The following is an 18,119-nucleotide window of genomic DNA, read 5'->3' on the forward strand; positions in this document are numbered from 1 at the left end:
CGTTTCGCCTGGACCCGTCAACACCGACATCGGGCTGCTGATGACTGGAAACATGTTGCGTGGTCGGGCGAGCCTCGTTTCAAACTGTATCGAGCGGATGGACGGGTAGAGGTATGCAGACAACCTCATGATCCTTGGACCCTGCATGTCTGCAGGGGCTGTTCAAGCTGGTGGAGGCTCTGTACTGGTGTGGGGCCATTGCAGTTGGAGTTATGTGCGACCCGTGATACGTCTATATACTACTCTGACAGATGACACGTACGTAACCATCCTGTATGATCACCTGCATCCATTCATGTCCATTGTGCATTCCGAAGGACTTGGACAATTCCAGCAGGACAATGCGACACCCCACACGTCTCTTCCACTGACCACGAGACTCCCCAGACATGAACATTATTGAGCATATCTGGGATGCCTTGCAACATGCTGTTCAGAAGAGATCTCTACTCCCTCGCACTCTTGCGGATTTATAGACAGCCCTGCAGGATTCATGGCGTCAATGCCCCACAGCATTACTTCAGACATTAGTAGAGTCCATGCCACGGTTGCGGCACTTCCGAGTGGTCGCGGGGGCCCTACACGGTATTAGACAGGTGTTCTAGTTTCTTTGGCTCTTCAGTGAAAGACAAGTACTAGATAAATTCGGTAGTGTGGGAACGTGTCGACACTATCAATTGAACGTACACACAATGGAGCAATTTTCATCTGCAGCTAATATTTACATTTGACAGCCAGCTAGTGGTTCCTGATTATACAGATCTCCAATCTAATGCGCTTATTTTAAAGGAGCCACATTAGGAACCTCTGCTAGTACTTGTCAAGTAGAAAATGAGGATGTGCGATTAATATTTTAATTTCCCCGAAGATGGACAAGGAGTTGACATACGGAGCAAGAAAGTTAAAAGAATTTCGTGCTAAAAATATGTCAAAGTACGACAGATCGCTACTCTGTCATGACTCCGAATTCGGTTTTCCGCGACACTTCGGCGTAATATGAAGCCATTTCGCAATGGCGCTGCAGCATGATTGCCAGTTTTTAGCTTATTGTGTCTCAAAGCACCAACGAGAGCCTGTAGCAGATCGTCGGCTAACTTGTGAAGCAGTTATCAACACTATGCGTGACACCATCCTTAGTATCAATAAAAATTACAAGGTGTGGTCAAATTTTTATATTTTACCATTTGTCTGAAGCTTTACAATGTTTGTGTTTAAGCAATATCTTTTACGATTTTAACACTCCGTGAACATTATATAGACGTATCTAAATTACTAGTTGGCTGTCTTGGGGCACGGTCATTTAGTATAGGGTCATTCCATGCCAAGTGGTCTAAACCTTCCCACCATCATGTCTCCAATTTTCTTCAAATTTTATCTGTAGCACTAGTCAAGTGCTAAATTAAGTTTCTCAAGATTTCAAGCCTCTAGCTGCAATACTTGCTGATCTACACCCCCTTGTCTGAAGGGTAGTAAGTTCGCATGCGCGCGACATCAGACAAAATGCCATTTTTGGGGTCTCATAAAATTGAAACCAATTCATAAGAATGGTTAGTAAGATGAGACCCTGTACAGTTTTTTGTGCTGATTCAAACGAAATTAATTATAAGATTACTGATGCAAAATCCGGTCAAACAAGTCGACTCAAAGTGTACCCCTAATTCTGTCATGACTTAATGCGACAAATTTTGACCAATATTCAGACTGCAATAATTTCCTTGCAGATAAAGATATGGACTTGAACTTTTTACCAAGTCTTATCTTTGTGCTGGACATAATACAGCTGGATTTCCAACTACCCAGGCTTTATAGTCGCCTTGCAAAATCTCTTCAAATTTGGCAGTGTCAGCGCAAATGGCTTTATTTACCAAAGTTCAAAGCCCATTACTACAAAATAGTCAGCCTGGATTTAATTGTGAATAGTATCATCTGAAAGAGAAACTCTTGCTCTACAAGATGGATATATTTTTCTTTTGCAACGCTTCCATTAAGTGCTTATTTACTCAGGTCAAAGTATCTTATATTTTGTGTGCGCAGTGCCCTGCGTTGGTCCATGATGGCTGAGCCATTACTGGTTATCACAATAAAACCAGCATCCCCATCGCCATAGGGGCCACGCCCGATAGCCATGCAGTAACAGCCACGGGTGGGTATCTTTACTGCAGGTTCCCAAGCCTGATTACAGGGTGTCTTTACCACAGGATCCCAAGCCTGATTGTGGGTTTCTTTATGCAGGTTCCCAAGCCTGTCTTCCTCAGTTACTTCATCATTCTGGAAGCATCGTTGATTTGCAAGAGAATGCTTTCAGGAAAACTGTATTGCCGACCAGATGATGTCACTGATGGAGCTGGAATAACACCAATGATAAGTTGTTCTGGAATCCAGCAAGTATCACGTCTTAAGGGCCAATAAAATGAACTTGCAGGACCATGAGGATGCATAAAGCTTATGAAAGCATCTTTCTGTTCGACTGAGATTTCAACGATGTTTCCAATCCACCATTTCTTTTCATAAATGCAAGCAACATACTGCCCAGGCTGAAGATCCATGACTTGAACTACTACTTCAGCAGCACTAATTTTGGCCAAAAAAGATGTCGCATCATTAGAAACTCTACTGACCTTAATTGTCGTCATATCAATGGGCAAAAAATGGTGGTTTTCTCTTGTGCCAGCTAGAGTGTGCCCTTGCAGGAATCTTTCTTCTTGAGAAGCTTTTTCTTCTTCAACTTCCTCTTTGCTGATGAAAAAGAATTTGATTCCATTGATATTATCATTGCAGAAGTTGAAAAGATCTTTGGGTGTTAGAATCTGGTTTTCATATGGACGTTGCAAACTTGCTCTTGCTGCCAACCGTTTTGTTGTGCCTCCAATGCCATCACAAGGCGACTTTCCATGGCTTGTTCCAAAGAAATTCCATTCTGCTGTTATTTCAAAATCTTCTTTGTGATAGCATAAGTTGAGAAAATTCTTGAAATTCTTATATTGTGCAGCTGAACCATCACTGAAGTAGTGGATGTGGCTTATTTTGGAAAATTGCATCTTCAGGTAATTGATTACTTTTCCAATGTAAACATGGACAGTAATCGTATCGTGTCGAAGGCAGTCACTAATAACACAAAGATTCACACATTGCACCTCTTCGTTTTCACAGTAGTAGACTACAAATGGATGAACTGTTGCTTGACTGTTTTCCCAGTGAAAGCCTTGCACTGCATCTTGAACAATAAATGAATAGTTTTCAGCAAAATCCATTAGTATTATGAATTCGCCTTCTTTCAAATCAGTTTTGAGAGCTTTCAGGTGCTGGCTTTGATGCTTGGCAATGTAGTGATGACAAGACAGGTTCCAAATTTTTGCTGCAATATCTTCAACATACTCTTCTGTTGAAAGCTGCTTTGTTTCTAAAGTATCCCTGTCGGTATGAATCCATTGTTTGTACTCAATCAGTTCTTCAGGGTCATTATCTTCAAAATATGTTGCAATAACTGCTTCTACACCTTCTGGACCAGGGCAGTTTTCACAACGATGAAGCATACAATCCTTGTTTTCCAAGCTGCAAACAGCTTTGCTAAGAATTTCCTTGTAGTCTTCATTGATTGATGCACCAGTGAGCATAAGCTTGACATTTTGGTGTATTGTACAGACACAAACTGAGTGCATTCCAGCAGAGCCAACTGTAACACACCATTTTGGTCTAAGCTCGCAAAACTTTGAGAAGCCAATTTCTGGTCCATTTTGCTTCTGATAAGACACGTACATTTCCTTCAAATTGCAAAGCAACAACCGCTTTTGCTTGTACACCTTTGTTCCTGAAATTCTCACAGGCACACAGTCTTTCTTCCCTGGACAAAGTCTGCTGAATTCGTCATCTTGAAAAAAGTCATGTACTTTCTGGACAACTTCATCTGAAAGCTTCCTTCCTTGCCGATTTGCTGGAAAAGCTAGAACACCTTGCTCATTCTTCAGTTTTCTCGCTTGCTTTACCATTCTTTCTGATACATTAAATGCTGTTGTCGTATCTTTAATTGTCCAGCTTCTTGGAACCAAGGTCAATATTTGAACTTTTGTCCTACGATTTGACACTTTACATTTTTCTTTCAACTCTTCTATAAGATTATCAAGATCTGCACAATTATTGCATGGGCGACTTTTACTTGAACTTGGCTGTTCATCGTAATTGATTCCTACAGCAGCAGCAATTTGATTCCCAATTAAACTTTGTGCATCCAAGATCTTTCTTTTTGCATAGCTTTGCTTATCTCTTTTACTTAGTTGTCTTCTTTTCAATGGTGAAGCACCAATAAATGATAAACTTTTGTTGATGGCTGGTTCAGTTTCATCCGTTGTGAAATCTTGTTCAGATTGGGTTGATAGTGATGATGAATCTTCTAGCTTTTGGTTCAGTGCCGACATGCAGCGAGGGCAAAGCTTCTGACCAGGTTTTATATCAATCACTTCTTTTTTCTTTAACAGGCAAAGTTTGGCAGCTGTTTCATTATCAAGCAGTCTAAGTCCAGCTTTTACATTGTGATTCCTCTTCTTGAATGGATTGCAACATTTCTTTTGCATCGCTTGATATTCATGTAGGAAGAGGGCTTCATGGTGGAAGCAAATGATGGAATTTTCGTCAAGTTTGGCTTCTGAACGCGAAACAAGCAATTTCTGGTCACATTCTGTGAAATCACTAAACGCTTTGAATCCAGTCTTCTTAGCATAGAAGATAACATGGCACTTTGATGCAGCAGCATCTTTTCCAATTGAACAGGGGGCCAACGATTCTTCTTCTTCATTAACTTCTGACATCTCTCACTGGCCAATCACTGAATAAAACACGAATGAAATATCCAATTATATCAGTAATTCTAAGCGACTATTAAGATTCAAATTCCTAGAAATGAAGAAAAATTAGTGCATCGCGCATACAAAATATAACAACTTTGATGTGAGTTAATGAGTACTTAATGGTCGCGTTGCAAAAAAAAACAAATGTCAGTCTTGTAGAGCAAGAGTTTCTCTTTTAGGTGATACTATTCACAAGCAGATTCAGGCCAACTATTTTTTAGTAATTGGCTTGAAACTTTGGTAAATTTTACCGTTTGTGCTGACACTGCCTAATTTGAAGAGATACTGCAGGGCGACCATATGGCCTGGATCATTGCAAATCCGGCTGCATTATGTCTAGCACAAGCATGAAGCTTGGCCAAAAGTTCAAGTCCATATCTTCAACTGCAAGGAAATCATTGCAGTCTTAATATTGGTCAAAATTTGTCGCGTTGTGTCACGACAAATTTTGAAGTATACTTTGAGTTGAGTTATTTGATCTGGGTTTGCATGAGTAATGTTATACATAATTTCGTTGGAATCAGCAAAAAAAACTGTACAGGGTCGCATCTTACTAACCATTCTTATGAATTAGTTTCGATTTTATTAGACTCCAAATATGACATTTTTTTATGTTGCATGCACACGGACTAAGTACACTTCAGACAAGGGGGTCTAGATCAGCAGCTATTGCAGCTAGAGGCCTGAAATCTTGGGAAACTTACTTCAACACTTGACTAAAGCTACAGTTAAAATTTGACGAAAATTGGAGACCATGATGGTGGGAACTTTTTTCAGTTTTAGACCACTTGGTGTGGAATGACCCTATAACAAAATTTTGATTTTCAAGCTTTCATAAAACTGTTGACCGAATTTTAAAACTTAAAATGCTGTCATAATCTACTCACTGAGTCGTATAATCTCATGTTAAATACTTAAAGTAAGACAAGTATGATAGTTAGGAACTGGGTATGTGTCTTGAGGCAGCGTAGCTCACGACGTGTAAATTACCCAGAATTAAACATTTTAAAGTAGCAAGGTCGCTGGGTCTCACTGTATGAGCAATAGGAGAGGGTCGATGGTGTTATATTTTGCCTCCTTTAGGAAGCTAACAAATCACGTGTTTTATGCCTGCGGTCAATGCAAAGAGTATTCGTCACTGTCGGAGTCATACATCTCATACTAATGATGGTGGACATCGGTTCCACACGTAGTAAAATTTTTATCACTAATGCCTGTTATATAATGAATATTTCGATCTTAAAATTACCACGGTGGCGAAAATGAGCAACTACGTATCATTTCGCGAACTTCGGTCACATGCACATGGTGACCGTTTCAGCGTAATAGGCTGAAGCGGCATAACACGAGATTCCCCATTTTAATGCTGCCACGGTCGCCAGATTTTCTTTTTTTTTTTCCTATTTTCAAATGCGGCCAGCGCTCACACTACTGCGAAAGTTGTGAAGAGTTTCGGAAGACTCAAAGTGTTCTAATTTGGCTCATTGCAACTTTGTTTTGCATATGGAACGAGATTCATTAAAGGCGAATTGAAACCTGAGAAGATACCGACTTAACATTAAGGAGGTGAGATCGTTAAAGCAAAATACTACATAGGTGTTGCTCAGGGACAGCACATTCAAAAGCAGTTTCTTAAGCTACGTATTTTCTTTTACTGTTATTAGGAGGCTTGTTCGTCTTTATGATCTCCCCACATCTTCGAATGGGTATTGTTATGAATTTCTCTCCTTGTACTGTGTAGACATGTCTACGTCATGGGTTAATCCACCTTCGTGTACCTAGCCAGGTGGCGCAGTGGTTAGCACACTGGACTAGCATTCGGGGAGACGACGGTTTAAACCTGCGTGCGGCCATCCTTATTTAGGCTTTCCACGGTTTCCCTAAATCGCTCTGGGCAAATGCCGGGATGGTTCCTTTGAGAGGGCACGGCTGATTTCCTTCCCCATCCTTCCCTAAGCCGATGGGACCGATGACCTCACTCTTTGGTTCCCTCCCCAAAATCAGCCAAGCCACTTCGTGTGGGTCCCAGGCCAACGAACAATATTCAAGAACTTATCGGATCAGACTTTCATAAGCGACTCCTACTATGAATCTGGATTTCAAATTTCGTCTGACATGTGCCTTCTTCACAACTGTATCCGAATGGTGGCTTCACTATAATGTGCTGCAGATGGACACCATAGCTTATTTGACACTGGTTAGCAAACGGAATAAACCATTAAACACAAGCGCTCGTAATTATTGTTACTGCCAATTCTTCATTGTTGCTTGAAAAGCGCGGGAATGTCACAAGCGCTTCCACCTCGTCAGTACCTTCCCAACATTAGCGACTGATTGATGTGCTTATGACTGCCACGAAAAAACTCCACGCACTGCTTAGAAAACAGTGGCAGCTTTTCTGAAAGTCGTCATTTTTACGATAGTTTGTAACTTCTTTACCTCTTATAAGGCCAGTAATGCTCACAATATGGGTTTAATGATTACTTTTATGCATGATCCAAGCTTTGTTTACTGAGTTAATAATACGAGCATTTATAAACTCGCAGTCTATTGCTATCTCGTATTTAATTTCAGATGTCTGATTTAATAAAGGCAAATGACCCAAATCTGGGAGATAAAATAAGGAAATTACTTGATGAGCTGGAGCAAGAGGAGAATGACAGCAACATTTATGATTCGATAAGTGAAGATGAACCAGATAACATTGAAGAGGATGATACTGACCCTACGGAGAGCGAGAGTGAAGAACGTCAAATTATAATCGTTGGTGCAGACCCTCCAAATTCTGGCGAGAAAGGGAGTCATGCTCAGTTGCTATCAAGAAAGCGACCCAGGATTGTTTCTTCATCTCCCTCGTCACCACTGTCACACGTCATTTCAAATTTAGGTACAAGTTTTTTTTTTCATCTTTCGATGGTAAGGACTACATCATTCGGCCTCGAAAGATCTCTCTGCAGGGTAAGGATGGACGTCGCTAGTCACCTGTAGTTCCTAAAAAAAAGGACGGCGTGTACACCTCAAAGAAATATTATTCATCATATTCAGTCCCCTATCAATGGCGCTACAAATGTCGCTACGCCGTTAGAAATATTTTCTTTATTTTTCACAATGTCTTGTTACAATTAATAGTAAATCACACGAACGATGAAGTAATGAGGAAAATATCAAAATCCAAAGAGCACTCAAGAGTACAACTTTCACCGAAGAATTAAAAGCTTTAATTGGTATCCTGATCTTGACAGCAGCTTTGAAGAATAACCATTTATCAACTCGTGAATTATTTGACAGTAATTTATGTAGCCCTAGATATAAAGCAGCCGTGAGTTCCGAGCGATTTGAGTTTTTAATTTCCTGTCTGAGGTTTGATGATAAGTTGACTCGTGAGGAACGAAAGCAGTCAGATCCATTTGCTGCTGTCAGGGAATTATGGGATGAATTTGTTATCAATTGCCGTAACTATTACAGACCAGGCTCATTTATCACAGTGGACAAACAACTCCTTGCTTTTCATAGTAGATGTCCGTTAGGTGTGTTCGTAGCCAACAAGCCCGCTAAATATGGGAGTAAAATTGTCATGGCGTGTGACGCAGGAACAAAATATATGGTTGATGCTTCCCCATATCTCGGCAAAGGCACATATACTAACGGTCTGCCGCTTGGAGAATACTACGTGAAGGAGCTCTCAAAAACAGTGAGAAGACCTAACCGAAATGTTACAGTTGATACCTAGTTCACAAGTTAGCCGACGATCTGCTATAGGCTCTCGTTGGTGCTTTGAGACACAATAAGTTAAAAATACTTCCAGAACTATTTATAACCAAAAAGAGAGAGATAAGAACATCCGTGTTCCTCTTTGACAGGAAATGACTCTTGCCTCATATAAACATAAGGCAAATAAAATAGTCCTTCTGCTATCGGCTATGTACGACCCAGCTGGAATAGATGAAGTAACTGAGAAACCTAAGATGATTCATTACTACGACGACACAAAAGGTGGCGTCGATCCATTTAGACCAGATGTCGAGCAACATTTCTTGCAACCGGAAGACTAAACGCTGTCCATCGAAAAAGAGAAGAATGACAACGTTTTGTGCTGTTTGTTGCAAGGCGTTTTGCAAAGAGCATCGAGCGCAATTATTCACTAATTGCTAGAAAAAAATGTTCTCATTGTTATCAAAGACTATTGTTTCTGTGATTATAGACTGTGGCCTTATTGTTTATGAGTGATAATTAATAAATAGTAAAATGTGTTAACAAATTTTACTTACTTTTTGTTACGCCGTGAAAATTACGAACGTTTGTAACATCAAATAATTGCCTTTCACTGTCGAGCTTGTGGACGAAGCCTTCGACATGGAAGGTTTTATAATAAAATCTTACATTTGTAGACAGTCATTGATATGATACCAATCTCACAAAGGATTCACAGACGAATTGGAGAATTTAATTCTGAAGCATTGTAACGCTGTTACCAAAGCCCAAGCAATGTTTCGAGATCCTAGATAAAGCTGTGAGAATGTTGGTCTGATCACAATAATGTTTTAATTGGCAGGCAGGCACGCAGGACGGAAGGAAGATTTGAGTTGACGTCACGTCGACAACGATCACTGGGGACGGACTTATTAGGCAGAGTCCTACTGGACGGAGGAAAGCGGGGGGGAGGGGGGATGCCCTTTACTTCTTCCAATCTTACAGCAGTCTTATACATTGCAGTCCGAACCACAATGAAGCTTAGCATTTTGGGTCATAAACTGATACGTGACACAAAAATCTTACAAATATAACTCGGATCGAACCCTGTGCGTTTCAATATGGAATCCGCCTTTTATCCATTAACCAATAGGCCCTAAAATGACAATGCCTATTCGCAACAATGAAGACATCAGATAGCGGGCGGTGTTTCGGCCGGCACACTGGAAGCTTTTCCCATTACACTTCTCCTTGAGGTATTGACAGCGTGTCTTGTTAATGTTCGGTATTGCTAACCAAATGAGCATATGCGGTTGAGATTAAAGAGGAGGGTGGGACTCGGTTATCAACGCACATCGTGGTCGCGCAAACTCACCGAAAGAAGTATCGTAAATGTTTCGGAGGATGCTCATATCGACTAGAGGGATCAAATACAATATAATGTTATGTAAGATTACGGAATATCTGGGAATGTAACATAGTGTAAATATCGAGGACAATCAGGAGGTCAAAAATTTCGAACTTTGTTCCAACTGTCGACCACACCAAAAAAAACAACTTTCTTGTCTCCAGTTAGGTGATTTCCAGTCTTCGTGCCACAGCTGAGGCAGCAGCAAAGATTGTTTCTATCAGATGCTATTGCAATAGCGTTAAAAACCTTCGTCTTCTGATAAGTGTCCTGAGATAGCATTTCGAATTCATTTTGCTTATCCAGTTTCAGATTTTCTTGCAGTTTTTATACATAAACGCAGCAATACGTTAAAGAAAGGAAAAGGAAGATTAGGGTTAACCATCCTATAGACGACTAGGTTATTAGTGACATCAGGTTTACGTAAGGACGCTTTCTTTAAAAATTTCTACCATCTACAAAAAATCTTTGTAATGGAACTACAAGAGTTTAAGCCTTTTTACATTTTTTAAAATTAAAGTTTTGAAAATGGCTGCGTGGTCAGCGACCGTTTACAAAGTAAATTTACAGCAATAAGAGCCCTCGGTCGCAAATAAGAAGTCTTTCGACCTAAGTTTTACTTCTGATGAAGGCACTCATAGTGGTGCCGAGACCTAGGTCAAAAGACTTCTTTGCGACCAAGGGCTGTCATTGTTTTAACTTTAATTAAAATATTCTGGGCTCCTATGCCGTGGTCAAATTAATTTCTTGGAGAAACACAACGTTTCCTTCAACGGTGTCGTGATTTCTATGAATGTCATATGCAAAGGGTCTTCCAATATATTCTCTCTCCTCCCCCCCCCCCCCCCCCGATGAGAATGAACATTATTTCTTCAAGAAATCATTCCACCATGGAATAAATGCCAGGAACATCTAAATAAGAGTGACGTTTCCGGCCGTGAAAGCTTATGTATTACAGTTCAAGGCTTTGTTTCGAAGACTGGTAACGCTGCATTAATGGTGAAATTGTTTCTGGTGTCGTCGAAGAGCCATCTTCCGATTATTTTGGCGTAAAAATTTATCAACGACTGGTCGATGCAATCGTCAATTTTCTCACTGAAGACTGCCACTAGTATAAAGTGGTCATTTTTTGCGCAAGTAGATTTCCTGGAAACCTTGCAGATAATGCAGCATACGCCGTACGATGTTTCTCGAGTTACAAATGGAGCCAAAATACAATACACATATTATTTAAGAAAAATGTTCCATAACTGTTAGACATTAGCATACATGGCATTACTAGAGCTACTCAATTACTGTCTCAGGAGTCAGTGAATAATCTTTCACGGCTAAATCATTATGAAGGGAAAGATGACATGCAGAAAAATATCTACTTCCGCTACATTAGATATGAAGGATATGCTGTAATGGGAATTCATTTGGTGGCTCTAAGAGCTGCAGTGTACCTGTTCAGCGCTCCACGAAACATGACAGACCGTATTACCAGAAGCCCAGAGTATTGGGGTATTTTGGTCCGACAGGTGGACTTTGGGTGGGAGTTTTCTTTCCATTTATGGAGGTTTTACACCATATACTTCTTTTGCACGATATATACAGAACAAAACCCTTCGCGGTGTGAAACTCCACAATATTAAAAGTAAACTGTAACATGACAAAATGCAAATTAAATTTCATTCATTTATTTTCTCTTTGTAAATAACAACTGCCAATGTTGGAGTGGTTGCCACAGACAACCCACGCGGCTAGCTAATCAGTTCCACTGAGAACAGTTCAGGTCGACTAATTCAAAAATTCGTGACTCTTCATTTCGAAGCTTCCTCAGGCAGCACAACACATATAGCGGATTGTTGTAGCAAATGCAAATGCTTGAAATTCGCTAGCGTCAAAGACATTACCATGAGTAAATCATGATAAGGTATAACAAACTTTTGAATATTTTAAATATCTCGTGCTGTGGAGATAATAAATATTTCCGTACGCATTCGAATCTTTACGGTTCGTATTTTAGTTCACTTGCCATACACAATCAAGGAGAGCCTAGTGCTGCTCTGCCACACCCCCTTTCTTACCAACTCCTCGCTGTATTTGTAAGTGTACGTTAATACTAACTGTGATACCAGATCATTTCTCATTTTTGGGACAAATAACAAAATACACTTGTTAAGTGATAGAAAGCGTCCAACCGCATATAATATACCTGAAAATATCTTGAGTCATTTACTACACACAGCTCTCAGTTATTGAATATAATACATCCATCTACGTCGACTTACCTTGAAGCTTCTAATTTCACAGTGCAGCTCGGAAATAGTTAAGTTTATTTCGAAACTCGTTTGTTTTACTTTTCGAATTCGTTAAATCGAAATGTTGCACGCGCCGTGAAATACGGGGATGTATTTTATAATGTGTGGGTTATTACACAAAAGACAGACATTCGGATAAAACGACGCGTAGTGCCAAATACAACAAACAGAATTTTATAATAAACAAAACATAACCCACACACATTCGCTTCCGCAGGTAAACGTCAGTCGTCACTCCTCCGTGAACGGAAATAAAGACATACGAATAACAAATCCAAAGATCTTCGCCCAACACTCAACTCTGCCAACCGACCGACCAGAGCGTTTGGCGAACGTTGGGACTTTGTGTTTACTTACATACGTGTGTTACATGAACCTAAATAACCCTTGGTTAAACTGTACGCCAGTGAATAAGTTCCCGTGCGTATACTGATAAATTTAATTTTTCTTTAGAGAACTGTTAAAGAATACCTTGACTAGTCCTCGTATTGATTGTACAATCGATTTAAAAGTTTAATATCTTTCCTTCGCTTTGACTTTAGGGATTTTCGAAATGGAGTTGTTGAGTGTAGGTGACTTTATGCCGGTTTTAAGGAATTACGTTTTGTCATTATAGATACACACATTTTCACGTTGTAATTACTGCTGCCGAAAATGGATGGATTGCAGGAACCAATATGCGCAGGTTGCGAGGTAAGTCAGTTAAAACATGAAGCTTTAGGTTATATGCGTTCAAGTCACGGAGAAAATGTACACAAGCTTGTCACCATAGAGATATGATTATTTTGTGTACAGAAATACTATTATAACAGTGAAACTAGAACGTTTGTAACCTCGTGTTGTTCTTTGTTATTAAAAGAATATCGATATGCTTTTTGTAATTGATATTGTATGAAGTAAATTAAAAAAAAGTAACGTCAAGTATTACTGAAGTCCTTCGGTAGTGCGTGTTGTAATTCTTGTGATCTTTGTGTGTGCACAATACCCAATTAAGCCAGAATGTTGTACTTTTCGCGTGAGCAACAATGTTATCTAATTTTAGTGTTGACACATAGTAAGTACTTTTTTAGTTGAGGGCTTATTAGTTTCTGTTGTTATCTTCATTAGATTTGAAACAATTTAATGTAGTGTTTTCATCAACACATCTGGCATACGAGTTTTTAGTGGCAGATGATATTTTTTTCCTGTGCCACGAAATGCTTATAAATGGAAGGTATTATGTTGATGTTACAGCCAAAATTGCCACATATTTCCTCGCCAATCATCATGAACGTTCACTTCAGAGGTGATTTTTCTATTGATGCTATGCTTCAACAAGCAATAGGCACATAACAAAGCTTATGAGAAACAATCTCAAACATTTACACTGTGGTGCTGATTTGATTTGCTTATTTATCCAGAAGTTATCTCTCAGTGGTCCAGCATTTGTCAACACAATACAATGAAAATAAATAGCTCAGAATATACACACACACACACACACACACACACACACACACACACACACACACACACACACACACACACACACACACACAAAAATTTATGATTATGCTCTATAATGACAGTGTTTTAACAACTGAACTGCCTTATTTAGTTGGTCCATATTGTACAATGTTTTTTGTTTACAAGCAGTATTGTGCAGATACGGAACTGTCATAGAGTTCAACTGCATCCATTATTAATAAATTAACTTCAAATATATAACATAGCTTTAAACATTTATCACTGCACAAACTGAGGACCCCCGCTTGTAACTTCCTGACCATGAACATGCTATTATACCCGTTGCACTGATACCAGTCTGTTCAAAACAGTGACCCCGGGCCCGTAAACATGCAACTATACCCCATTCATGTCTTCCCTGTAGTTGTGAAAAATAGTCAGCATTCCTCCATAAGGAGATACTGATCTCTGGAAAATGACAAGACATTACTATCATGTATTGTGGATCTTGGCACATGATTTCTTGTCAGCATTACATTATGTTCGTTTATTATAATGTGACAGTTTGTTGTAGTGGACCCTTTTATTATAAATACTGATTCCTCCAAGTAATATTTGGGTCGACAGAAGCGTCCGATCCCACGCGTCGGCTTTGACCCGTGACGTAAGGGCGTTGTCGTGTGTGACGTCATGACGGCGCGGAGTTTGGTTTGTGTGTGGCTGTCTCCAGTTCTGTTTTATCTTATTTTATTTACTTTTCTGATCTGTTCGTTCTATCTCGTGAGATTTTTTTTTTAAATTTAAAAACACTTATTACTATTTTTAATTATGTTTCCTCGAATTTCTGTTTTAGTTTATTATGTTTATCTTTCTGATCTGTTCGTTCTATCCCGTGAGATTTTTTTTTTTTTTAATAAGACAAAAAACATTAATCAGCTACTGAAGCATCTTTATCTTCTATGGGTTGCAGGGGTTACGACCCCTGGGGGGGTGGGTGGGTATTCATGCATGGCTGTCTTCACTTACATGTTGTAGCTACGCAAGGCGTCTAAATTTGTTTATATTTAGTTTGCTCCCCACCCAAAACACCCCATTTCCCGCACTTGTCCCGTTAGTGTCATTAGGCTTCTTGTGGAAAGTGTGTGTGTTTGTTTTTGTTTCCGCCATATTTGTGACGTCATGGGTCAAAGCAGATGGGTGGGATCGGACGCTTCCGTATTTCCTAATATTTCATTGTGTAGTTTGCATTACGTATTAAGAACATTTTAGTTACATTTTTAAAGAACTTTAGTGTAGCAGCTATATTCATCTCCTAGGACAGTTTATTATACAGTTCTATTTTCTAATGGAAAATGTTAATATGAGCTTTTTGTTGCCATTTCCTTGGTATGTGTAAGTTGAAACAGACCCTTGTTCTATTATTACGTGTGCAACTATTAGTGAAATAGATACTTCATAAAATTTTCCCTGATTTTCATGATGAATTGGTAGATGTACTCATTTGGTGCACTAAGGATACCCATTTTTAAAAAGTTCCTTACAGAGAGTCTGACTTTCTTTACAGAGAGTCTGACTACATTTCTAGTTAATATTTTTATGGCCCTTTTCTGCAGTTTAAGAATTGTGTCCATGTTTTGTCTCTGATCCTCAGAAAAGAATCCTGTAACTAAGAGTAGAGTGTTCATAGCATGATCTGTCACTACAGGATATTGGCTGTTGCAGACGGATGCTAGAACACGTAAGAGCATAAGATGCTGGAAACATTCTTTTTGGCAGTAACTTTTTTGTGTGTTCCTTCCATGTAAATGACACTCAGTACTCATTCCTAGAGACATTGTGTTTGTTACACAATGTATATAACTGTCAGCTATGCTTAACGCAACAATTATTTTCTCTTGTTTAAGCGCATACTGTTTTCTTGGTGTTGGTGTTAATTTATTATGTACTGCTCAGTTGGTCTCCAGAGGAATATTGGATACTACTTGTAGGCTTTGACCAATGGTCTGATGTTGGTGGTTGTCATGATGTCACCTTTTTGTGTGTATTTTCGTAGTTTGAGTATTAGTGGATGAAGCCAATGAACGTTGAAGCGAAGAAACTTAATAGTGGTGAAAGACTGATGTGTAGCTTAGACTGAGGACTAGATTAGACTTGAAGGTAACTTGTTGGGAGCTGGCAAAGCCAACAAATGTGAAAGCAGAAAAACCTGGTTGTGCTGACAGACTGATCTGTAGTTTACACATGTGGAAACAGTGCGACACACATCACATTACTACGTTGTTACAACATTTGTCGCATGTTTCCAACGCCACTGCTCAAAGCTGATGCCAGTATCAAATATTCCTCCTCATTCCCCAATGGAAAATGTCCTTGAGGGCTTCATTTGCTTTATCTGATAGGAGTGGTGTGACTGACTAAGGTGCTGCTGTCATCAGTGAAGAGAACTTCTCCTTCACATTGTATACTGCCCCGAAAGACATTAGACTGATATATATTCAGAGAAAATTAGATCCAATATGCTAACCTTATGGACAGCTATGTTTATATGTTTCTTGTCTGACAATTATTTACTAAAATTTGTTGTCGGCACATGTGAACTATCTCCCAACTTTAACATTGTTTTCTCAGTGAGACTGGAACCAATCATTCGCTGTTCTCCTTACATCTAGTGTTCAAAGCTTCGTTAGTAGTTTTTTTATAGCCTACAGTGTCAAAAGCCTGTAGCAAGTTTAAGAACGACTGTAACACAGCCATCCTTGTTAAGAGCTTCAAGTAACACTTGCCATTACCCCTGTAATTGCCGATATTGTACTCGTGGGGCGGGGGGAATCATCATCGTTGTGCTTGCTCTGTAAGTCATTGTAGGTGCTACATGTGTGTTACGAATTTTTTTTTTTTTGCAGTACCAGAGGAATGGTCATTTATCTGTGTATCGTATGTATACACATACCCAAAATTGTTGTTAATACACATGTTTAATTGTGGCATACAAAGCCAGGTACATGTTGCTATTATTTGTTTCGTATGATTAGATATGTTATGGTGACATATTTGTTGTTTTCATTGGCAATTTACATTGTTCACAGATGATGTTGGTTTGTCGTTGCATTAACACATTTTAGACACAGCATCAACTGTAACTTACAGTAATGGTTGTTAGCTTTGACCCGTGATGTAACCATTTTATGTGTGATGGTTGTGTGGTGTATTTGAACTGGATCGTTTGTTAAGAGAGCATTTTGGTTTATGTGGTGGTGCTCTCTAGTGTTGAGTGTTGATGTTTTTAAATTGTTTTTGAGTGTTGCTAGTGAGTCATCGGATGGGTGAAGTGCTATTACTAGGATTTGTATTAGAATTGTGTGTTTGTTATGTTAGTGAATTTTTTTAACGTGTGGGGTTATTGGCTACAGATTTGTTTTCAACCTTTGAATTATTAGTTCGATGGTATGTTCATACAAGCAGGTCATTGCATACCGCAATGGAGTACCTAAAAATAGGCCCCCAAGGCTTTAAATGCATTGTGCATTGATATAAAATTGTGACTGAAGGTGATCGTTCTTTCTGCTTTCTTTGTTTGTGTCATCTAAGAACCATGCACCAGTTTCAATGCTTCCTTCTTTGTTATTCTTTCTTTTTTCCTCCAGTATTCTTTCGTCTTTTCACTATGTATTCTTTTTCTCTCCTAAGATCATTTTGACCCTGTCTTCTTATCCCTCTTGCTGTGGAATCCTTCCATTTTTAACACTTTCCTCTCAAAACTCTCTCTTTCTGTTGTGTCTTTTCCACTTATGTTGTTTCTTTCCAAATCTTTCCTAACTTCTTGTATCCAGGCTGTTGTTGACTTCTTGTCCCAAAGATATTTGAAAATCTGTTTGGTTAACCTGTTGCTGTTCATTCTGTATAAGTGTCCAAAAATTAGCAGTCACCTCGTTCGTAGTGTTTCATTTATGTTTTTTATGTTGCGATAAACTTCTTCATTGCTTCTTAATTTCCATACCTCTGTATTTTTTGATGGTCCAAGTATTTTTCGAATGATTTTTCTTGCTAGGACTTCAAGTTTGTGTAATTTGTAGTTCTTTAGTTTACTTTCTTTATTGTAGCATGTGTGGTACATGTGTTTATGTACATAATTGCGTGTTCTTTGTATTTCAAAATTGATGTTAGTGTAATTTTTTATGATTTATTGTGTATTGTTGTTAGTCAAAAGTAATAATGATTATTGTTATTAATGGGTATCGTGGAGTTCGTTCTATCTATTTTACTTACGTTCAGCCTTTGATAACAGCTGCATAAGCAATTTGTGGTTAGTTGGTATTGTGGAATTTTTCTGAGCTGTTACTGAGTCGAAGGTTTCGAAACTGGATTTTTGGAGCTACATGTCATTTTATGGACTTCATTTGAGGTAGGTCTAATGAAATTACCAGTACCGGT

General features: G+C 39.1%; 1 protein-coding gene and 1 long non-coding RNA gene across 2 annotated transcripts in view; one reads left to right on the forward strand and one right to left on the reverse strand.

The window, feature by feature from the left end:
• LOC124730494 overlaps positions 1-12,471 on the reverse strand; it is a 179,493-nt gene extending 167,022 nt beyond the window's left edge. Inside the window, exon 1 of the long non-coding RNA XR_007008021.1 lies at positions 12,213-12,471. This is a non-coding gene — a long non-coding RNA (uncharacterized LOC124730494). The remainder of the gene's footprint in view (positions 1-12,212) is intronic.
• A 337-nt stretch (positions 12,472-12,808) lies between these two features.
• Positions 12,809-18,119, forward strand: part of LOC124731101 — a 301,651-nt gene continuing 296,340 nt past the window's right edge. Inside the window, exon 1 of the mRNA XM_047248509.1 lies at positions 12,809-12,935. Within this exon, the coding sequence (XP_047104465.1) occupies positions 12,897-12,935 (39 nt within the window). The 5' untranslated portion in view covers positions 12,809-12,896. The remainder of the gene's footprint in view (positions 12,936-18,119) is intronic.

The sequence above is a fragment of the Schistocerca piceifrons genome, chromosome 1, assembly GCF_021461385.2.
Source record: "Schistocerca piceifrons isolate TAMUIC-IGC-003096 chromosome 1, iqSchPice1.1, whole genome shotgun sequence".
NCBI classification, from domain to species: domain Eukaryota; kingdom Metazoa; phylum Arthropoda; class Insecta; order Orthoptera; family Acrididae; genus Schistocerca; species Schistocerca piceifrons.